Below are 25859 nucleotides of genomic sequence, written 5' to 3'. Positions count from 1 at the left end.
TTTTAATAGGAAGCAAGAGTGGGTGCAGATAGCATAGGTTAAGTTTTTTCATGTAGCATAGACCATAAATATTTTCATATCATATCTTGGATCTATAAACTTCCCTGAAAAAAACAAAACAAAAATAAGTACAATAGTTGTTCTTGTAAACGACAGAAACGTTAATCTATCAGCATCAATAGAAGCTTCATTGGCACGTAAAGCTTCCATTGGCACACCAGGTTTAACATATAAAAATATCATTTACATTTAATTATTGTGTCATATTTTCCAAAGAACTTCATAGATTCTTTATATATATAGTGGAAAATGTTCTTAATCAAAATGAGTTTTATCAACTTTTGATCCCACTCAAACCAGTAACCCGTCGCACAACCTCTCAGAGAAAGCTATTTGTTTTCTTTGTTATGAATTTCCAAATCAGAATCCAGTACTTAAATGTAAAATATCTTGAGAACTAATTACTTTTCTTCCTTTGCCTTGTTTCCATGTCACTTGCTCTTCCCTAGAGGGAAGTAAATGTAACATAAACTATGAGTTCATGAAAAGAAAGCAAATATATTGTATAAAATAATAGTTTGATATATTTTTAATTATAATTGAGTGAGGTGATGGTACGTCAAATCCAAATCTCTGCCATGAAACTATTCTTATCTTAAATCCAGAAATGAGTATCTCTACGTTCACAAGAGTACGTACCATTGCTCTGAGTTAGGCTTAAATCTCTGTACAAAATCAAACATAATCACACATATTACGTCATAGACATTTAATGCATTATACTTCCAAATTCTATAATAAAGATTCTGTTACCAATAGCACTCCAAACTAATCCACACATGTCAGCCTACTTTAAAATATAGATTCCGGTTCCATTCCAAGAAAGAACATAAGAGATTCGAAATTTACCTACTCATCTTAAACCGAATACAAATCCAAACTTTGCTCACACAGAATATAATATAGCAGCAACTTCAATATGAATGCACATGCCACTACTCCGTAACATTACTAGTCCGTATCCTGGTATCCTCATTTCCAACGCAAGCCTCATTCTCAACAAGCCTCATTCAAACCTTAAATATATCCAAATATAGTAAGAACAAATAGCGTCCGAATACTCGTATAGAAAACGCAGATCCATTTTCTGAATATATATTCAAAAAGTTGGATCTGTGTTTTCTACATTCGAGAAAAATTTGTTCTTTCTTAACACATAACATTTGTTTCTGCTTCAGGTATCGTCTTTTAAAGGAATAAAGAGATGACTTTTTTTTAAAAAAAAAAAAAAAGAAATGAGATCTTGAATTAATGACCATTACATTTGAGGATTGCTAAATAAAACAAATATCTCTGTTTTTGTATAAAAAGTTTTTTATTACATTTTTCTACATTTAGTTTCTGTTGTATTCATGATGCTTTGGATAGGAAAGTAATCTTGCCAACTCTGTAATATAGCCTAAAATATAAAAAGAAAATTGAATAAATGTCAGTGGTTTTCTTGTCATTTCTGTTTAGTAATATTTTTAATATACTAAAACTAATAACAGTATATTCCATGACAGCATACTTTTCAAGAGGAGACAGAACTATATCTTGTAGGCAACATCACTTTAATTGTTTCTTTAAAGTTCTAAAATTTCGTGGAACACTGGCCGGTAAAGCTTGAACTAAGATAGAGAAGAATCTGTAGGTTAATTCACACTGTAACAGTACGAGATCTATTGCATTTCATTTTAGGGTATTCCAGAAATCTTAAACTGAAATATAGTTATAATTCTACGCTTTTATATTTTCAAAGGATGATCAAGAAAAATTTCTTTAAGATTTTCCTTATCTCCCAGAGGTGGGAAAGATCTGAATTCTTAAGTTCTTCTTCACTCACACAGAATCAATAAAATATATGGATTACCACACAATTCTTCCAGATTTATTTTCTTAAATTATTTCAAGTCATACTCCAACTGACGCACAATCATAGTCATATGTCTTGCAAAGAAAATCAAAAAATAAACGCACTGATGAGCAAGACTGCAGTTATTTAATATAAAAACACATTTACATGAGACGTTTCGATCTTCTAGCCAAGATCGTCATCAGACGTAGACTGAGTCAGACTCAGTGTACGTCTAACGAGGATCTTGGCTAGAAGATCGAAACGTCACATGTAAATATGTTTTTATATTAAATAAGTACAGTCTTGTTCAGCAGTGTGTTTTTTTTTCATACTCCAACTATGTCTGAAACATTTATTTATGAAATATTAAAAAAAAAACATAATACACGTTTTCGAAAGACTTTTAAGGAAACATCCCCAAAAGTTAAGTATTGCTTGGACATTTTTCGTGAAAAGTTATGGATGTCATATTGTAGACTGCTAGAGAAATATTTATAAACGAAATATGAATAAAATCATTTGAACAGTTTTTTTTTCATTTTTTACTTTTAGAAAATTCTATGAAAAACCTAATTCCTTCTAGACCTGTTCATAGAAAATGATTTATGCTGTACTGTACTTATGAAATGTGAACAAAATGACCTGAGTAGTATTCGAGGAAGTAACTCGTCTCAAGAATAAATGACCCTTTCTGAGGTTTTCCTAGAGAAAGAAACAACTTACACCTTATTGTAGTGTTGTTGATGATATAATTATTAGCTAATCAAATATAAACAAAATCATTATAGCCGTTTTCGAGAAAATCGCTGGTTTATATTTCCATACTCCAATAAACTACCCTTATTTGTAGGGTAGTAGGAAGAAATTTCGAATTTCATCCGATAATGTTCCAAAACTCTTAGGTTTAAAATATGGTCTGGATTCATTCAAGTTCATATCTTCCAGGCGAGTATACATACATTGGAGACAGACATCCAAGAGCCACTTTCTACGTGTTGTTCCTTAACTTATAATTAGATCAACCTACATTATGCTTTATTTTTTGTTTAATTATGCTTTATTATGCTTTATTGTTAATTTCAATCATTGTTTTACATTAATCGTGAATAATGTATAATATTTACTACGCACTAAATATTCTAAATATCTTGATCTATTTATTAATATTTTATGCAACCAGTTTCTTTCATAATGAAATTTCTGCTTAACACTGTAAAGAGATATGCTTTATTCGAGTCAGTTTTTTTTATCACTTGTGTACGCCTTAGAGATGTATACATACAAAAAGGGAAAGTAAAAGATGCCACCAAAAACGTACAGAAAGTGCTCTAGTTCAAGAAGTAAACATAACAATATAGTTTGCAGTTCTTGTGTACTATTCATTGTTAACGGAAAGTTTTCTTCTTCTTTTCTCTTTTTCTTTTTTCACATCAAAGGATTGCACCGAAATAAAAATAAGCTTTCCATTGTTGCATTGTTACGTTCTCAATGATTTTGCATTGTAAATACTGGTTTTAAATACTATTAATATAGTATGTTAACCTTGCAATTAAACAGAATTTTCCAAGAATTGTTCCAATAGAATTTTCCAAGAATTGTTCTAATAGAATTTTCCAAGAATTGTGCTATATATTTTAAATTATGTTTATCCTTTTATTTTCTAAAATTATGCTTTATTATGCTTTTAAAATTAGTTTTTTCTGGACCCTTAGACAACCCGAACCATGTTCAAGGTACCAACCATATGTTTGAATTGCTGTTATGCTTTTTATGCTTTTAGGTTGCCCTACTTATAATGGTTCAACCATGTCCTTAAATCTTCGCCACAGTATTAAATTAAATTAGAAGTATAATATCAATGGCTTCTTTACGCATCTTAAGTAATAAGGATAGATTTTTATTATTATTAGAGTATCAAAAAGGGACAGGCTTAAATTAAAAATACACTAGAAATTTTATAAAAGACTTCAAGTTATCTAAACGACACGTTTGAAAGATTATTGTTTGCAATAACAAATACAAGATGTAGAAGTATGATATAGTAAGTTCTACAGACTCCCATGTGAATTGACGAAAATTAACAGGTGTTTTATTTACTTTTCAGACTATAAATAAACATTTACTGCAACATCAATTTTATATTATAAAGTAATAAGAAAATAATAAGCTTTTCTTAACAGAACTAACATAATGATATTTAATAGGAAAACAAAAAAAATAAATAAAATATTTTGCTTGTGTTCATGTAATTCTTAATTCACATTTAAGTTAATAACTTTACATTACATAAGTAAATTCTACATTATTAAGAGTATAATGGAAAAGAACTGTCCACAGGAAAATATATATATATACCAATCTACATATCTTATTAAACGGAACATAATATGAGTAAGTGTTGGTGGGATTGCAGTTTAGCATCCGTTTCAAAACACTATATGTAGTACGTAGACCGTAGGATCTGAATTACACGAGCTTGCACTGGGAATCAAATCCGAGTTCCCTAGTCTCAAAGAACATGTAAGAGAGAAATACAGCCTACGTGGAAGCAATATGAGCAAGTGAAAAACATCATGTGTGTAGTTATCGAAAAATTACGGAAATTATCTAAACATAATGAAATGTTTTCAGAGTAAATTCTCATGCGAAGGTTTCGAAAAATCGAGAAAATTGATTGTTTTAAAGGTCTACAAAGTGTGACGTTTGTTTGCCAATCATAATTGATAGTTTTTGTTGTGAAGGAAAATACGGTTTATTTATGTACTGTATATGCAAAAATGGAAAAAGGAAAGCAGACTGTATATTGTTGGACTAAGGAAGAAGTTGATCGGGTTATATATATATATATATATATATATATATATATATATATATATATATATATATATATATATATGGAGTATTGGACTGTATCTTTCAGAGACTTCGATATTATGGAAGTTAGAGAAGAAATATTTAGAGATCTTCGAAATGTGGTGTTGGGGGAAAACAGAGGAGATAAAATGGACAGAGAAAGCAACAAACGAAATGTTTTAAAACTGATAGGACGCAAGAGAGGAAGGCCCATTGGATTGGACACATTTTGCGAAGAAATTGTTTTCTTCACACCACCTTAGAAGGAAAGAAGGAAGGAAAGTGACGAATAGGAAGAAGAAGATCACAACTGATGATTTGAAAAATAGAAAAAATATTGGGAATTAAAAGAGGAAGCTGAAGATCGGGAAACGTGGAAGAAACATTTTCAGGTCCAAATCTTGAAAAAAAAAAACTTTCATTAGTCGCAGGACCTGCCAAAAGACAGAAAAGTTACTAGTAATAATAATATTGTATGTCTTCTCCTAATGGTGTCAGACATACTCCTAACAGGTAGGCTACAGAAATACAATTTGTTATCAAATCAGAACATATGGTACTTGACTTATTATTACAATGATCGTTTGTTGGAGGTTTATAGTTCCGTTTCAATACCGAGGCTCTATGAAATGTAAACCTACAGGAATCCCAATTTAAGATAGAACCAGAATCAACGTAATGTGTTCAAATCTCAAGGCTATTTACAGGGGACCCTGTGGATCAAATTGATTCACCTCACGAATGATGAATGTTAAAAGAAAAGAGAAAAATGGAATATTAAATTACCTTAAGTTAATATTTTATTCATTTATGTATGTATTTTTTTTATTTCTTAAATGGATATTTAATGTACTTACACTTTTGAAAAACTTCTGGGTTAATATGTTCTGTAAAATATTATAAGAAGTATATAATCATAAATTTTCTTCAAATTTAAAGTAGTTTGAATAAATGATTAAAATCCGAAAAAATTAAATTCCGATTTGTAAATCTAGATTTAATCGAGTATTACCTAAATGGAATAACTAATAAATACTCGTAAAATGTACTAAACTACAAATGAAACTGAAATTGGCTTGGTTATGATACATTTGCTTAAGAGTGTTATAGTTCGGTTTTTATATTAATAAGTATTAATATAAGTATTAATAAGTAAAATACAAATAAGATTCTAATAAAATTGATATTAGTTATTATAATCGTGACTAGGTTATATAAGTATTTTTTGTGGACGATCTGTATATTTTGCAAAGACAAAAACCATTCTTCAATTTATACTTTATTTTTGCAAGGCAAATAATTTCTTTCTTCGATGGGAGCTGCTAGTAACTGATTTCTTTTACACGAATTTGAACAAAAAAGTCTTTCATCGTTCATCAATATATATATATATATATATATATATATATATATATATATATATATATATATATATATATATATATATATATATGAAACGTTGTTTTGCAGTGAGGAGATTTTAGTAAGTAACAAAGATCACATTAATTTCCTGAACTATATGTATGAAAATCATATTTCTTTACTTGGATATTTCAGTGTTTCTTCCTTACTCATTAATATGCAAAGATTACGTTCTGTAGTTAGTTGGAACTAAATTAAGTGTTTTCTTCAATTACTTATGGTAATACTAGCCTGAACAGGTGCGACCTAGTCAGACTGTCGCCCAGCAAAATTGTTCAGCCACTTTTTATCCTCAAGTCCTCATGACCAATTACCGTCGTCTTTTTCTACATTGTGGCCAGTGAACTGAGAATTAACGTAAATTATTTCAACATGTAATTTTCATATCCATACAGGTAATTTAACCTGATCACATTTTAAAATGAACTACCAACACTGACCAGTTGGTCAACCCAGCTCACACCTGGAGCACTTAAACTCTAGGAGTGTTCTCCGTGTGACGATACAACCAACACATGTTCGTTTAATTCGTCATAGAATTAAGTAAAGGGGCATACGTCAAGAAGCCGTTCAAGTACTTACTTAGCGGTGAGCCCCATTTAGTAAAGTCCCTTGTCCACAGAGTGCGCATAATTAGTAAACAGGTCCTACCAATGTCCTAAATTATACATTGTGACTGCCTGTGTTTGTTCTGCTGGATACTACTGTCAACTTTTTACAGATTCTTCTCGCAGCAGCCAGGAACTTAAGTCTGCGATTACTCTCAGTGTTACCCCACAGTGCTAACCCCCATATGCATTATTTAATGGTGTGAGAAAAGTGTTTGTGATGAACACTCATATATAATACTTTATCCATATATATATGATACAATTTTAAAGGGCTATAACATCATAAAATGTGTAGTGTGATTTTATGTTTGCGGAAATAGTTAAGTGTCTATACCCACATCAGTGTTTAGTGTTGTGATTGTTTTTCTTCTATACATAGTTTTTACACAGTGCATTTAATAAATGAGATAGTATTATTCTATTTAATGTGTTTTTGTTGCGTGTATGAATGATATTTTTGTGTATCGTGGTCTGAGCGATCATCTGGATGTCCGTGAGGATTTAGAGACGAGACATCCGAACCACTCGGTGCTTGATGCTCATTTCCTTGTTGAGACCTGAGGGCAATCCGGAAAAGTTCTGTAATCCCTTTTTGGAAATGTTCTTTAATGTCTTAACGAGGTAAGTTCAGATCTCCTGAAAGTAATTACTCGTTGGTGGGACAGCAGAGGCAGATCCGGAATGCGGTTACATTACCTAATAACTTGCGACAACATCCCAACTAGTATAATACCTAAATTTAACCCAACTTAAATTATGCTGTACTCATCCTATCTTGCATGTTGCTCGCTGATCGACTATAACTCACGATTTCATCGTGTTGTACATTATGAATAAGTTTTTAAACATGTAAATATACTCAACAATTTATATATAAATAAACTGCTCGCTCGCTCAACAATTAAGCTATTTCTATTTCTACTAATTCCAAAACACTATGACGTTACAATTAGTCATAATCTGAAAACAGTAAATATTTGGTAACAGTGGGTAGACGGCGAAGAAACATCGTTTCGTGATAGGTTCCAACATTGCAGGTGAGTATTTCGCTCCATAACCACAATTGACAAAATAAATCTCAGTAACGAGAAACATTGCGGCAAGTGTAAAATAAAGTAAATGAGATAAATGACTTGATTTTGCATTGTTACTAAAGCCTGAGTCCTCTGAAAAGTTGTTTTCAATCTTATGTACTTTCAGGGTCCAAAGCAATAAATTTTGTGGGCGACACGTTATTATTTATTTATTCTTTTTTAAAAGTTTATAACGTCAGTAGAGTGAACAATTATAATAAAAATATAAAAGTATATATGGTATCAAACTTCACCGCGGATTTGACATTGAAATTACATTTAATTACTAGTACGTTCTGGCCAGGAGAGTAATGAAGAGTATTTTTGCTTAGGTAAAGGCCCTTTACCTAAACAAAAGAGGGTAATAACACTAAATCAAATTGGTAACCGTCATATGAGATTGATTAGAGAGTGATAGGGAGAATGTGAGGGTGGCATAGGGTACAGAAATATTTTTCACCTAGAATGTCAAAATTCCATAAGCCGGTCCTCTATCCTAGGTACTGTATATATATATTTTCTTTTTTTAATGTTCAACCTTCAATAGTAATATCATAAATATTCGTGCCTTAATATTCTGTGTTCAAATTATAAAATACTTACAAATGCTCACACGTTTTACTGTAGGTAACATTTGTGTGCCTTCTTCTGCATCTCGCATACAGTATTTAGCTGAACTCGAAGTATCGTACGAAATTCGAACATTTGGTACGGACATTTTAGAAAACAATACTCATCCATCAAGTATCAAAAATCTTTTAAATACGTGGTTAATGATTCCAGTGAAATAAGCATAGTCATAAAAAATTCTTAATTTAAATTTAATATTTGCCTGGCCTAATATTTAATATTGAGCTATAATTGTTATTTAAACACTATTTTATTACGTTTTTATTATAATCAATGAGTTAATTAATTTAGAATATTGAATGTGGAATCATCCTTGCACATTATATTTTACTCTCTTATGTAGTCAATCAAGGTCTTCGACTCCAACAAGTTTGAATCCGAACCGATGAGTTGGTTTTTCTTTTTTTCTTATTTAAAAAAAAATCTGACAAAATTTTATCACCCATAAGTCGGAAACAAAAAAGTTGTAAAACATAAATTTTCACACCCTTATGTAGCAGATGAAGTCCACCCACCAAGGCCTAGGTTCTTCGACACCCATCGAACACCCACTTTACGAAATTTCAGTTCACCTTGCACCACATCATACACTGTACCATACGAAATGTTGAACATGACCGACAATGTGTGAACATTGATTCACCTGTCAATAGGAATTGTTCCTTCAATGGGGGGACATTCTACTAGTTTGATTATGTTACTGGACGCCAACCAAGTGGAAAATCTGCAAGGTTCACACGGTCTTTTTCAAAAAATTCTGTCCACCTGGATGTGTTGGCATGGTCGATAGTCTTCTCCATATACGCATACGATTTCTCTGTAAATTTCACTCGGAATTTGTACTTTTGCCCACAAAAAATTATAATTTATTATAACTTATTATATTATAAATTATAATGTATTATATTATAATTAAAAATTATAATTATTACATCTCTCGGCTTTCCACAAGTAGGAGGCTAGAAAACACACGCCATCCTTACTAACAATTATGAGTAGTTCACGCTTCTGTCGCTATCGCTTGAACTATATGTGATCGAGCAACTACCAACTGTATCACGAACTTTTAAAGTACTTCTCTTTCAATTTTCATGTTCCAGATTGTAACGTAAAAAAGTGTTGATCGTTGCTTACTGATTTCTCGTGTATTGGGAGGAATGGAGCTTGAATCAACGGATAGACATTCATTTTAATTTTGAGCATATAGGGACCATGAAACATGCAAATTCTTTAAATCAGGAATTCTATTATATTTACGATCACCTTTCTTTTTCCGTTCTGTCCTAGTTTAAAAGTAAAAATACAGTACATAGAAATAAAATAGGATATAAAGTCTATTTAGACATACAAAAGGTATATAAAAGCTCAACTGATATTTATTTTACATAATGAAAGAGGAGTTCAATATTGTAATCCTGTCCGAAATCATGAATTTTTAGTCATATCAACCTGCTCTAATACAATACTGTAGAAGTATTTCTTGATAACGTTTCATAGTTCCGAAAGGAGGTAATTTACCTTAGGCCATCTCCTGTAGTAATCACTTTACATGAATGCTGTCTTAAGAAAAAGGAACATATCTTCTTTATTGCTTCTCATTCAGTTGTTAATTATTTGTATTTGCACTCTACCCAGATAAGCAAAAGACATCCCAACTTCAATCAGAATTCTAGGGATTTGGTACCTTTTTTTTCATATGCTTCATTACTTTGGCCTTTCCTAAGTCCATATACGTTTCTGCTATTCCGTTTAATCGATTACCGTCATTTAATTCTACTCGCTGCATTCTATCTATGATGTCACTGAGTAATTATCAAGAAATTTATGTAAAAAAATCACTGAAAAAAACATGTTTTCTATCTATCTATTGCTGATTCTTAACTGCTTTCTACAGTTCATCTCGTACTTACCTAAAGGGATTAAAATGTTTGGTACACGGGATAGTTAATGAGGTGTGATTCTTTTGTTAACTCATTATTCTTAGCAAACAAAAGGCTCTGTGGATCACTCACCACACCTCAGGAGCTCGCATTCACCATGGTAGTTGTGGGTTACTAACAACAGAGTATGCATTGAAATAACACGATGGTGGTGTTCCTATTCCTACGTTCCTTCGTTCATTTACTTACTTCTCTCACACTATTTCAGTGTTATTTTTACACTGCAAAATTAACACCGGCTCCGAGTTAAAGCGGCAACACTGGGCTTGTGCTAACCGCAACATCGGATCCCTGACGTTAAACTTACACATTAAAGTGGTAGTCATACTGGAACCACTGACCTTGTAAAAATTCAGTTTCCTCAACAGCACAATTTTCTACCATGTGTTTTCTAGATAGTTTAGATGTTATATTTAAGGAGATTACTAAGTATTTTTGTTACTATTTTGCTTCCTTTATGGCATTTTCTATTAAGAATTTTCTAATACCTAATAGTATTACCACATAATAATTCAAGTATGTTCTTACTCCTTGAGAGTTCTTCTCCAACATCTGACAGAACTTCGAAGCTTTTAACACCGAAAGTGTTCTCCATGGATGATATTTCCGAGGAGTTCCTTCCAACGACAAACGATAAAGCAATATGACCACTTTGTTTGGAGATTTCATAAATTTCTTTCATATTGCGTAAACTTCGTTTACTTCCGTTACTAATTATAACTGCAAAGGAAGAGAAGGCAAGGAGTAGAAATTTCTTTGTTAAATAAATATTTGTTTTAACTAATTCTAAGATATATATATATAGGAAATATGAATATCCCTTAGTGAACGTCTTGAGTTCAAAGAAAATTATTTCTATACAAAGCATATTTATTTAATATAGATAAGGAAAGGTATAATTAAGTCTCTTAACCACTATTATCATTCTTATTATGATGTGAATGCAGCCTTTCTCTTTGGTTAGTTGCTTGCATACGTCGAGATCCCAGGTTCAATTCTCAGAGCTTCAGATCCCACTTAAAGTTATTCATCATGTTGACTTGATCAAGCACAATGAAAATGAGTTAATATGACACCTTATTCTAGCCGCTGAAAATCTTTTTATAAGCATCATCTGAGAAGGAATGATTTTAGTAAAAGGTGAGCCAATTATATACCACACTTAGAACCTCTCCGTCATTCCTGAAGTTTTTTTCTAAATATATTTAAGTGACAGAAACAGACAGATAATCAATATAAATTTCATTTAACGTGAAGAGTTGATTCTTGTAGATAAGTTGATTGGATTGTTTTAGGTGTTACAGTTTTGACCAGTCTTTCCAACCAATGTTCCTTCCCTATGTTCATACAACCATTTCTAAACTCCACCTATACTAGATGTGACAATTTAATTCCCCGAAATCGGACCGTCAAAGTAAATGTTTGCTATATAGACAGTACTGGTTGCTGTCACATTCTGTGAAGTGACCTACAAGAAAACTGCCAACACCGCTCGCATTCACAGAATTCTTTCTCTGAAAGGTGAAATATATTTGTTATATATGCACACAAACGAAAAAACTTTTCCTCTGGAAATCCAAACTCTAGGGAGGTAGGATTATTGAATGGATGAAGCTGTCAGTCCTCTTGTAGCTGCTGGCAAGAATGGTAAACGATTGATTCTTTGTATCTGTAGCAACATTCGGCTCAATTCTCGTTTACGTCTTCATCAATGCTCTTTTTAACAGTTTTATTGCTGATAAGAAAAAGTTGGTTTAGTTTATAGTTGAACTATACAACATGCTGTATGTTCTAATTATTATAAAAGCCGATATTTAGTTTCTGAAATAACCAAAAATTGCATGCTGGTAAATCAGGGGAATACTGTGAAAGTTTAAGTTTCGGAAGGGTCTCTGTATTAGAATTCATGAAGGCAACATATCGAACGCAACAACTCTAGATTAATTTTTGCACACACCTGCCTTATTCCATTTGATATTGCAAGGAGACTGAGTTAACTGACCTGTGACAATGTTCATGTTCCAACACGGTGTAATACAAGTAGTATTTTAACTCACTACCATTGTGCTACGTTGTGCTTATCCCAGATATTGAATGATCATACTTAGTACACTATTTTTGTGCTAAACAATTGTTCATATATTAGCACAAATTATAAATTAATTTGCTTTAAACTCCTTCTGGCAATAAAAGTCACGATATATTATTGTTCAACATTGTGCAGTCTGAACGCGGCACTACCAGTTATACAACTCACTTCAATAACAATGTTGCCAATTTTGTGAAAAAAATGAAAATTATGGAATAATATATATAGACTATACACAGTAATAATGAATTATCGTAACTATTACATAAATAAGTTGGTAGACAAGTTCCTAAAAATGTAAATTCTTGACTTTCTCTTTTAATGTGAAGAACACTGTGTAAGAGCAAGGAAGGCATCTTGTTTTACTCTCTTTGTGTCGCAAAGTACTCTGTTGCAACTTGTCTCACTCCCAGTTCCACTCCCAAACATACTTATGAAATATTTATAAAGGTACTTCTAATTATACTGCGTCAATCATTATCTAACACCGTTTTTAACCGAGAAGATATGTATTAAAGATATTAAGATGCATCAATTGATTGATTGATTGGTTAATTGGTTGGTTCACTGATTCATTGATTGGTGTATTTATGCTCTTTTCCAGCAATGAGGTTATATAGCAAGTTTTCACATGATCTCAACCTATTTCACATGATATCACGATCCTTTTTTATAACACCCTCTTGCCAGCCAATCCCATAAATAATTTTCGGATTGTAGTAACCTTTCTAATTATTCTTTTATTATTATTGTGGTTTCAAACAACTCTTTATTTGATTAAACTTTTGTTTAATGTTCTATGCTATATTTGGCATGAAACAGTAATTTAATTTTTAAAAATAAAAGCATTTATCGGAATGGCTATAATGCTCTCAGCTTATAAACAAACTTGTTACTGAAATGCAGAATATCTAACACAAATATTTTACGTTTTCTGCATTCCAGACCAACTAAATCACTGGCAATAAGTATACAAATGAAAGTATGTATATTAAAATAACTTAAAAAATATATTTTTCCATTACTAAATCCTAATTACACTTGTCTCTCTCACCTCATTTCCAGCAACCCCTGTAGAGCTCTCAATTCTAAGTTGAGACATCCCGCTATATACAGAACAACGAGACCTACAGTTTATTATGTGTTTAGATGGAGAAACTGTGTATCCTGAATCCTGTATCCTCCCAAATATATTGTTTTGAAGCTACAATTGAAGTCCTCTTATAGAAAAAAGATTTATTCTCATATTTAATTTGTAATTGTCTCATTAGCATCTACTCGTATGCTGTACAAACGACCACAAATAACTAGATGTATTGATATCTTGTTACAATAAGTTATAAGAGACATTAATTAGTTCTCTTTGCGAGAAGTCGCTGACGTCCTCATTAAACCTTAATCAATCAATCTTTGTGAGAAATTAAACAGTATTTAACAGGTAGTTATTACTATTATTGACAAATATTTTTCAGTATCTACACATTTGGAATTTTGTAGTGCAACCCTTGTGAAATATTTGATCTGTATGAAGTATGTATGTATTATAAAAGAATAAGGACCTTCTATTTATATTCTACATTTTTGCATTTACGAATATATAGTCTGTATAGATAGTTAATTCGAACCCCTTCTCCCACTAATAATAAGACTATCATAACTCTTAAAGTTTCCACTTTACAAGTAAGCCCACAAACAATCGTTGTATCTAAAGAAACTTGATCATCTTTTCTATTTTCAAGGATTGTAATGTTATTTTAATATGTATGTTATCAATATTATTGCAGAGAAAACCTTTCTTAAATAGCCTATATATAAATCATAATTGAACCACTTGAATTCCAAGTGACCTACTCCCCCACACATCCCGAGAAAAATGAAATGGATACCTTTCACGAAAGATTTTTGTAAACAACAGAAATTAGAATTGTTCATGATAGTATATGTCAAACTTCAAATTTCATCCCTGGAAAACTTCAATTTTGGAGTTGGGATACGTAGCATCCAAGTGGCTTAATTATTACACATTAAAAATTGATAACAATTAAAAGTACTTTTTGAGTTACGACAATCTTATCCTGCGAGTGCGAATTATATATTCCTTAGGCGTAATTTACTTTAATAAATGTAAGGAATCTAAATTTGATAATTACTAATAATTGCTTTTCCTTTTCTTCTATCCTTTGCAATCTCTTCTCCTAAGCGTTTAATATCAATATTAAAATCCCATTCAAAATTAAAGGTTGGTGCCATTTCTTCCAAAGCATATATAAATCCACAAGTGTGGGCCTGAGCGTAAGGTATTAAAGCTCCAACACTTCCGTTAACACCATAAAGTCCACATGTACGTATTGGAATAAATCTACAAAGACAAACAGAGATTGTATTAAACTTTTAGCTTCTGTACTTATATACAAATCATTTGTATTAATAATTATAATTATGATATATAATTGTTACTTACAAGAAGGCTTTATACTCATAGAATTGGAGGAAATTTTTCACAGACCAGAACAATATTAGGGTAGATCAAGCTTAAGTATTCAAATCTAGTGATTTACTTAAAGAAACTGATAAAAAATACACCCTTCATGTACTTTTTTTAAACTTAAAAGTTTAATTATACAATCGAAGATAGTACAAAGTACTTAGAAATATTCTCCCATCTCTTCAGTTTCGTGAACAAGTGTCCAAGTAAATATCTAAATTTATTGCCTGCATTTGTAGGCTTTAAATGTTTCCAGATTTAACAAGAATCTTAACCATGTGAATAAGAGCGCAATAAAACTTATATACCTCTAATGGGCTCGTCAATTGTTTAGATCCGTGCTAGGTAAATACAAAGTGACTTCTCTGAAAACCTGATAATGTGCAAAGAGTAAGTGACATTATTTTCGACTCAACTTTAGCAATTCAAAGGCTGACTAATTTATATTGAGCAGAATTTGAGTATGCCTCTTACTTAGTAAATGCCTTGTTTCACTACCAGTAGTGTTCGATATGCAGGCTCTATTGCATGGTATAGGAGTTTTAATTACAGGATACTGGTTGCAACTGGACCATAGGTGTTGCATCCCACTCCTTTCTACAGGCTTTCCACGGGTCAGAGACTGTGCTGACTCGATGATGGAGCAGGCACCTTTTGAGAAGTAGAAAGTACAATAGTTCATTGAGCTGGTATCTGGACTCTTTCACAGAGATGTGAGAGAAGGGACGACAGTTTCCTATTTCATACGACGGTAGAATTTCAGCGATTTTTCGCCGTGTGGCTGGATGCCGTGATTTGGAACAGTTCAACCTGGTTCAATTCTTGTCCGCACAATGCTAGAATTTCATGCTGGGTACATTTCAGTCTGGACATAAGTCTAGTAGATTGACTTTGACGTCTCGCTCCTCCTTTCAGAGACGTAGTTTGCCCCTCTACGAGAAACCAGCCACGATCATGAACCCTTTTGAGAAACTGTTCTAGCTGCTAGCGTCGGTGTGGTGGGCTTAGAACCCAGTGCCGCATATTTCAGTATAATACGATTAACAGTGGCACGACTTACACGAAAATTACGCACTTGACACATTTCTACGATGCACGACACCGTGAACTTAGCGTCGAAAAGGGCCACAATGAACTCCTCCCAGAATTTGTTCAGTTTCGGCGGCATCAGACTACTCTCGACCACACTACTCTGCTGCGTGACTAACAAGATACTGTTGCTTGTTTCGTGGCAATGTCACGGCTATGAGTTCCGCATGCACGGTACAGTTGCACATTAAATTTGGCTCAAATAACTGAATCAACCTCTGTGAGATCAACATTATGTCCGACAAAACTTTTGGTATTCGAAAAACCTTCTGGAAATTTCGAATACAATCCTAGTTTACAACTAAGACTGAGTAGTAGTAGTCCCCCCGTTATATCTCGCCGAGTCAGCAAAAATTTTTGTGACGTCATAGGTCAAAGGTCAATGACCTTGGCCCGGGGTCAATGACCTAGGGGTACCTAGGACCACCCCCTCTAAATTTTGGCAGGGGTACCTTGGCCCACCCCCTAAATTTTGGCAGGGGTACATAGGACCACCCCCCTTAAATTTTGGAAATTGCCAAATTTAAAAATTTGGTATGGTAGCCTAGGACCATAGTATGTACCTCTATCAGTATTGGGTGTCTATGTCGTTCCCTTTTATGGGTAAAAAATTGCCAAAAATTTAAATTTCGGGGGTTTTTGACCTAATTTATCCCCTTTGATGAGGTGTTATTACCCTATATAGTTATATGGGCGTATACAGGGGTCCATTACCTTTCATAAGACATGGGTATATTAATGCACCCCTTGAAAAATTTGGGAAGGGTACCTTGGCCCACCCCTTAAATTTTGGAAATTGACCAATTTCAACATTGGGTATTATAGTACCGGACCCTAATATGTATCATGATAAATTTGGGTGGTCCACCTCGTTCCCTTCTAGGGGTACAAAATTGCCAAAACTATAAACGTAAGCAATACGTTGTACCACGTGTTTGGTTTTCGACCTAATTTATCTCCTTGGATGAGGTCCTATTACCTTATATGATTATATGGTCATGTATAGGGGTCCATTACCTATCATAAGACATAGGTACATTTGTGCACCCCCGGTAGGGGCACCTTGGCCCACCCCTTTAATTTTGGAAATTGCCCAATTTAAACATTTGGTATTATAGTATAGAACACTAATATAGATCACTATAAATTTGGGTGGTCCACCTCGTTCCCTTTTAGGGGTACAAAATTGCCAAAATTTTAGTACAACCACGTGTTTGGTATTTGGTACATTTTATCCCCCTTTGATGAGGTTCTATTACCTTATATGATTATATGGTCATGTATAGGGGTTCATTATCTATCATAAGACATAGGTACATTGGTGCACCCCGGGAGGGGTACCTTGGCCCACCCCTTAAATTTTGGAAATTGCCCAATTTAAACATTTGGTATTATAGTACAGGTCCTCAATATGTATCATGATAAATTTGGATGGTCTACATCGTTCCCTTTTAGGGGTACAAAAATTGCCAAAATATAAACGTTGTACCACGTGTTTGTTTTTTTTTTGGTCCATTTTATCCCCTTTGATGAGATCCTATGATTACAAGGGGTCCATATCCTATCATAAGACATGGGTATATTGTTGCACCCTTCTTAAATTTTGGCAATGGGGGTCCACTGAAATTGTCCAATTGAAGCATAGTACAGGACCTCAATATGTTTCGGTGGTCCTATTTTCAAATTTTTAAGTACAACCACGTGTTCGGTTACTGACTCAATGTATCCTATTTGATAAGGTATGGACGGTATCTCCTTTCAATTTGGTAGTACCCTTCGGGTGTAGTACGGTCACGTGATCAATGATTTGGTTTTGATGCGCGACGAGGTCCCTGGTCAATGTTCTCTAGGAATTAGGTGGAAACTTTGTCCAGGGTTCTCGTCTTATATCGCACAGTTCTTTAGGAGAATCTGATAATGTTGTATATGGAATGGACAATAAAAACACATAAATAAGTATAAATTGTATTTTATTCATTTTTCTGGTTTCTTCTTTTTCTTTCTTATTGACAATGTTTGTATATTGAGCTGGGTTTCTTCATTAGACCGCCTCCTCTTCTTGATTGCGATGATTTGTTTCCATGTTTTGCAGCATAGCACCCGTTTGCAAAGCTTCGTATTGTGAATTCTGTAAAAAAGAACGAGGAAAAAGATGATTAGTATAGAAATAGATGATGATTAAACAAATACACTTACAATGATAAATATGATAAAATTACCTGGAAGGTATATTGCAGCAGTCTACGATCATTAACCGTGGGTACTGTTGTGAACAAATATTGAATTTCACGCAGAGATTTTCCTTGGGCTTTACAGCACAAATAAAAATAAGCATAATAGCCACATACGGATGAACCAAGACTTTGCATTTGGCTATTATTATATTTATAGTACATACAATGAAGTTTTAAGAATGCAACATGTTGTGGTACATAAGGAGGAAGGCCATAGCTGTCAAAATATTCTCCAACACCGCGATGATCAATATAAATTGCAATCCAATGACTTCCTAGTTTTATGGATGGATCTGTATTTACAATCATTGCCAGAGGAAGAGAAATCCGTGAGGGTAACTCATCGCTTGCAAATACCCCGGTAAAATGATTTCTGAATAATGGACTACCGTGTAAAGCACTAGCTAATTGTAATGTATTCAACATCGTGAATGGAAATGATACATAACGTATACGTACCTTGTAATTTAAAAGTCCAGGATAATGTTGCGCTGGTGGTCGATCTCTAGGAGTGAGGAAAACTCTCCATACACAATACAGTTTGCAGGTGCTGCTAATTTCTCTTGGAAATGAACTTCCAATCGGATGGCGCCATGTCGTTGTAAATTCCAATAGTGACAATCTCCAGCAGAAGAATCGGGAGTTAGGTCAAATACAAACAGTGTATATCCATTCTTGTAGTCGGCTCTTGAAATTGTATTTCCAGTATTGGTAAAATGTATGCCAGAGCCTGAGAACAATGTGTGGTACGATGAAATGTAGAGATTTTCTTCAAAGTTGGGTTGCAATGGTTTTGAAGGTACAGCTTTTCCATCCACGTACAATGTAAAGAAATTAATGTTTAGATGTTGAAATTCAAATGGATTGGTGGTAATAGTTCCACTGGATGCTTCATTCGATGTAAATCCTACAATAATACGATTTGGCAATGTTCCCATAAACAGGTTATCAATAGTTTTGGATTGTATATCCTTCGGGATGGTAAATGATTTCATTTGAACCCTTGTCAGAGGATACTTTGCCGGTGTAGATTGTAAAATTTTATTGTGTGCCAATTTAACACTAGGGCTGATGCTGACTTTTTTCACCTGCAACGATGCATCTAGAATATTGATTTTTGCATTGACACCACTTTCACCGGCCATGAGACAAAAGTTTGGTTTTGCAGGAATAAGTTTCACACGTAATTCCACTCCATGAATTAAAAATTTATCTTGATTAAAAATGTCACAATGAAGATGTCCAATCATATCGAATTTCATACTTTGTTTTGTCAGTTCATAGCGTTGTTGAAATCCTTTGTTCTCACTTGTGGTTGCGTTCATATGACCAGCCGTATCTTGATACCACATTGCTGTTTGTAAATGTGTATTTTTAGCTCCATCACTATAATTGAGCAGTTTTTCCAGGTACGAACGATATGGATGATTATGTGACGGAAATGAAATCAGTTTATTGTTCAAGTAGATTTGTACTTCACTAAACATAGCATTTAGAAAATCATTGACAGGTGCAATTGCTTTATCCGTATTGATGAAGGAGGAACCATCTGGTTTCACAATTTGTGCTTGGATGTACAATAAGGTTTGTGGCAAATCAATGTATTCATCACTGCTACCACTCACTACAAATTCTATTGGTGAATTTTCAGCTATTGAACTAATTGGTTTGTAGCCAATAATACGATTGTCCAGAACACTGGTTTGCGTGGGCAACGTTGAAAAAATGTCCAATTCACTTTTTACACATTCACAGGATTGATGATGTAAGAAAGCCATCGTTGAATTAATCAAAAATATCTGGTGACGATGCCAATGATCTCTTCTTCTTCTTATGTGATAATTTACGTCTCTTTGTAGGATTGATGGTGTTGTTGATCGTTGGAAGGTCAACCTCAAACTGAGAGCAGTCATCCCATTTTCGTTTATGATATCCACTTCCCAGCATAGTTTTCAACTTATTTTTAGCTTTTTCTTGTAAATTTGTTTTTGCCTCTTGCATCCGTTGATGAAACGATTCTTCCAGCGGTTGATTCGAGATCACAACGTCATTAATCATATTGGCACCTGATTTTAATAATTCTTTTCCCACAGTTTTAGCTCCTTGCTTCACAAGTGGTAACACTGAACGAAATAAGCCACCAAGGAAACTTCCAATGCCATGTCCTGCTTGATAGGGACTTCCCACATAGACGTTGCCGATACCGGATAACGCTTGTTTTTGGTAGTATTGCAAATACGGATCAGTCATGACGACGACGACGGAAATGTAGTTTTGTACACACCGTTCCAAAGGTGAATGGCATAGGATGACCTGTGCTATCCCTTATATCGATTTGTATTTGCTCAAAATTCATTTTTTCCACCGGAACATAATGTGCAGGATTAAAGATTTGCACTGCATGACTTCCAAAAGTATGATTCACAGGATCCATGTTGACAATTCGTAGCAAGGGTACCATTGTATCTCCAACAATGACAGATTCAATAATGTCACAATAGACGTACATTTGTGATGGTAAGCCTAATCGTACATCCGGTGTATATTGTCCCTTTTCCATATCTTTTAAATCACTTTTTGGTTCAAATCCAAGCATTAAACTAACACTTGGTGAAATTTGTACAGAAGTATGGATTTCCTTTTTGGGATGTCTTATGAGGCATATATTATTAGTTGCGTCATGAGATATAAATAAATTGGTTTCTTTATGATGTATATTAATTGCATGAATAAGATCCCGTATATTGTTATAATAGCGTACAGGGATCGTTACAACCTTCCACGGTTCTTGATCATTACTACTTGATGATTTGTAATATATTTTATTGTTTTCACTGTTAATGTTCAGCAAAGAATGTGGATAATGAATCTCTACAATTGCCACATCCCATTTCTGGCGAAACTCTACACGTCGTTGTAATTTCGTAATATATGAAGTCAATGTATTTTCTGGAAAATAATCCATGGAACTATTACTGGGAAGTGTAACGTAAAAATCTTGATCAGGTTCCATTCTTCTTCTTCTTCAATGAAATTGCAGGGATCCACGAATTGAATGAGGAAGGATATCCTTTCCACTGGACGAGATACTCCTTTCTGCGACCTTTTGTTCTTGTACGTAATATTTTATCGATGAGGAACGTCGAAGGGAGCGGCACTGGTTGTAATTCTTCTCTGTAGAAAACACCATCGATAAGTTGATGATTTAAATCCTCTAGTCGATACACTGGTGGGTTTCTTGGTACAATGGCTTTTACTCTGAATATTTCCCAAGTCCAGTTCTCGAGGTAACCCTTGTCAAAGATACGTTTTGTTTTACTTATACGAACAGTATCACCAACAGATAAATCCGTATCTTGTTTTGAACGTTGTAGCTTTTTGTCGTATAAGTTATGCCACACCTCCAGTAAATTGTCCTGAGAAACGTTTGCAGGTGCCATTTTAATACTGGAATGCCGACTTTCATTGTATGCTTTTACAAGTAAAGGCAATACTTTGATGTAATTGTATGTTTGATATTTGGTAAAGTATTTCCACATACGATGTTTCAATGTCTGATTAAATCTTTCTGCGATGCTGGCTTTAATATCTGGATCCTTTGTTGTAACATGTTGCACGTTGTGTTTCCTGAAAAACTTTTGTACTGTCTTGTTGGTAAATTCAGTTCCTTGATCACTACGTAGTACAATTGGTTTCCTGTCCTGGAAAATCATTTCAAATGCATTCACTATATCCTCGGCACTTTTTGATTTTAGTGGTACAGCCCACCCGTACCGACTAAACACATCAATCACTGTAAGAATATAGCGGTAATTGTCATTATAGTTTTGAAGTGATTGTAAATCATTTAAATCACATTCCCATTGATCATCAATATTGTTGACAAGATAAAAATCTCTACGGAAACGACGACGTACAGGACGATGTAACGTGTAGGTAGGTTGTTTGTTTAACCAAAGTTTTATTTTGGCTAGAGGTATAGATTTTCCTGTGGCTTGCCATAATTTCTTTGCAGTAGAAAATGATGCAGGGTGTGCTGGATTGTAATAAATGGATTTCAACTTTTTGTTCATGGTTTGTACGTTGACCATTGTGGAATGATACGTTTTCTTTTTGGTCGGACTTCTAAAACATCATCATCATCTTCTTCTTCTTCTTCTTCTTCTCCGGAAGAAAATAATTCAGGTGTCGGTTTTGGTGGTGCAGATCCTTCAGATGCTGTTGTACTATTATGCTTGACAATATAGTTTAATCTCCGTGGATTACCAATCAATTCTTGAGGTGTGTTTGACGATGCAAGGTAGTTGCAAAACAATTCCCAGCCTTGAGGATTAGAATGTTTCCTCGGTCGAGTCACATCGCACATTAAGTCTACAATATTGGATCCATGTAGTTTATTGTCGTTGATGTACACTGTTCCTTTATGATCCCACGTAATTGCGTCATCTTGTTTTAAACGACGGAATAGTAGTTCGGCTTTCTTACGATACATTTGTGGTATTGCGGCTAAAATTTCTTGTTTCGTGCTATCGTCAACATTCGGGACGTCACCATCAGGTTTCATTGATGTAATTGTAAGTGGTATTGGTTCTTCTTGTTTACGTATCACATAAAGATATTTCTGTAATATTCTATTGTACTGATTCCATTTTTCTTCATCACTTGGATACGATGTATTCAATATGGATTGCATTTCACGATCAAGATTAGATTCTCGATTTTCACTCGCACGGGATGATGATGCATGCATTCGTTGAAGCATTTCTGGTGGCACTAAAACCATCTTCTTGCTATGTTCCATGATGTTTATTGTTTAAACAAAATACTGGATAACACACTTCCTACAATAGGTGCAAGTAATGCAGGTAAGAATCCTCCTTGTTGTACGGCTAAATGTTTCTTCTTTTTATCCAATGATTTTGTATTGTCTACGAGATAGCGGAGCGTGTTCTTGTAACGCTTTAATCTTGACTTCTGCGCACTTGTCAGTGGAACATTGCCTTTTAAGACATTATAACAACATTCACAAATACTATGAATTAATGAAGCGTCTGCATTGGCAATAATAGCTTTACGCAATCTTGGTTTAGCTGTGTGCAGAGCACGTAGCAGATCAGCGTGTTTCACTGTAGGAGACATCGTGACAGACTAAGTCATTCTTTTCGCATGCACAATAATTTAAACATGTTTTGTTGGTACGTAAACATAATGATGCAAATCGTCGGGAAAAATATTTGTACGAAATCGCATTTCATCGGGTGTATCTTGTTTAAGATCCATCAGTAAATAACCATGTGGATTTCTTGTTGCGTCTGCATAACTTTCTTGTAGAAACAGTGGATGCTCAGGCATGATTTGATAACTCATATGCTTGATTTGTGACTTGTCACGTGGATTTTTAAACAACACCAAATACGAACAATTTAAACTCATATTTCTATTTGCTTTACTTTGATGAAATACATTTTGTGTTATAAAAATCACACTAATATTTCGATGATGTGATCCTTTTGTGAACATATCAACAATATCACTATTCACTTCTCGCATATGGTCATCAATAATAATCAAATGTGGTCCATCGTGAGGCTGAAAATCTTTCATTCGTGGAAGTCCTTCGTGAAATTCTACTGGAACTGGCATTGTTGCATACACGTCTTGCCATTCTGCATAATACCAATATATCTTACGAAATTTTGCATTGATCATGGTTGGGAGATGTGACAGTAATCGCTTCACAAAATACGTTTTTCCACACCCACTAGGCCCTGCGAGAATACAGGTAAATGGATGTTTCCACTGTATATCCATGATGAACACTAACACCTTGTTTCAAAAATGATGCGTATTTAAAGCGAGTACAAATTTTCTTTTTGTTTTAGATTGTAAACTCTTGCACTCACTGGTGTGAAAAGGTTAAAACCGTTCATCTGTTTATCGAGTAGTTGAAAACCGTTTATTTGTTAATCGAATAGTTGAAAACCGTTTATTTGTTAATCGAATAGTTAAAAACCGGATAAAGTTTAACGGTTAACCGTGAAAGCTGATCACTGTTTGATTTAAATTCTATTTGAAAATTTTTCGTTTGAAATTTGTTTTGTAATTTTTGTTTCAAAAATTTTGTTTAAATTTTTTTTGTTTCAAAATTTTTGTTTCAAATTTTGTTTAAAAATTTTTTCGTTTGAAATTTTTTTTGTTGAAAATTTTTGTTTTGAAATTTTTGTTTTCAAAATTTTGTTTCAAATTTTTTTTCGTTTGAAAATTTTTAATTTTTTTTTTGTTGCAAAATTTTTTGTTTAAATTTTTTTGTTCGAAATTTTTGTTTTGAAATTTTTCGTTTCCAATTTTTTTTGTTTAAATTTTTTTTGTTTCAAACTAAAAAACTTTTTGTTTGAAATTTAAGTTTAAAAAATGTTCGAATTTTTTGTTTAAAATTTTTTGTTTGAACATTTTTGTTTCGAAAATTTTTCGTTTCAATTTTTGTTTTCATTTTTTTTTTTTAGTTTGAAAAGTTGAAAAAAAAAGTTTTAAATGCCAAGAATCTTTCCTAGAGAACATTGACCAGGGACCTCGTCGCGCATCAAAACCAAATCATTGATCACGTGACCGTACTACACCCGAAGGGTACTACCAAATTGAAAGGAGATACCGTCCATACCTTATCAAATAGAATACATTGAGTCAGTAACCGAACACGTGGTTGTACTTAAAAATTTGAAAATAGGACCACCGAAACATATTGAGGTCCTGTACTATGCTTCAATTGGACAATTTCAGTGGACCCCCATTGCCAAAATTTAAGAAGGGTGCAACAATATACCCATGTCTTATGATAGGATATGGACCCCTTGTAATCATAGGATCTCATCAAAGGGGATAAAATGGACCAAAAAAAACAAACACGTGGTACAACGTTTATATTTTGGCAATTTTTGTACCCCTAAAAGGGAACGATGTAGACCATCCAAATTTATCATGATACATATTGAGGACCTGTACTATAATACCAAATGTTTAAATTGGGCAATTTCCAAAATTTAAGGGGTGGGCCAAGGTACCCCTCCCGGGGTGCACCAATGTACCTATGTCTTATGATAGATAATGAACCCCTATACATGACCATATAATCATATAAGGTAATAGAACCTCATCAAAGGGGGATAAAATGTACCAAATACCAAACACGTGGTTGTACTAAAATTTTGGCAATTTTGTACCCCTAAAAGGGAACGAGGTGGACCACCCAAATTTATAGTGATCTATATTAGTGTTCTATACTATAATACCAAATGTTTAAATTGGGCAATTTCCAAAATTAAAGGGGTGGGCCAAGGTGCCCCTACCGGGGGTGCACAAATGTACCTATGTCTTATGATAGGTAATGGACCCCTATACATGACCATATAATCATATAAGGTAATAGGACCTCATCCAAGGAGATAAATTAGGTCGAAAACCAAACACGTGGTACAACGTATTGCTTACGTTTATAGTTTTGGCAATTTTGTACCCCTAGAAGGGAACGAGGTGGACCAC

General features: G+C 33.7%; 1 protein-coding gene across 1 annotated transcript in view; it reads right to left on the bottom strand.

Annotated features, from left to right (window-relative positions):
• Positions 1-1352: 1352 nt before the first annotated feature.
• LOC145668220 (uncharacterized) overlaps positions 1353-25859 on the bottom strand; it is a 112618-nt gene continuing 88111 nt past the window's right edge. The window contains exons 19-22 of the mRNA XM_081735872.1: positions 14666-14874; positions 10955-11146; positions 5608-5637; positions 1353-1459 (exon numbers count right to left, since the gene is read on the bottom strand). Coding sequence (XP_081591998.1) covers positions 1395-1459; positions 5608-5637; positions 10955-11146; positions 14666-14874 — 496 coding nt within the window. The 3' untranslated portion in view covers positions 1353-1394. The remainder of the gene's footprint in view (positions 1460-5607; positions 5638-10954; positions 11147-14665; positions 14875-25859) is intronic.

Source organism: Thermobia domestica, chromosome 13 (assembly GCF_964235325.1).
Source record: "Thermobia domestica chromosome 13, izTheDome1.hap1.1, whole genome shotgun sequence".
In the NCBI taxonomy this organism is placed as follows: Eukaryota; Metazoa; Arthropoda; class Insecta; order Zygentoma; family Lepismatidae; genus Thermobia; species Thermobia domestica.
The sequence above is the reverse complement of the archived record's forward strand: the minus strand, read 5'-3'. Positions and strand labels throughout refer to the sequence as shown.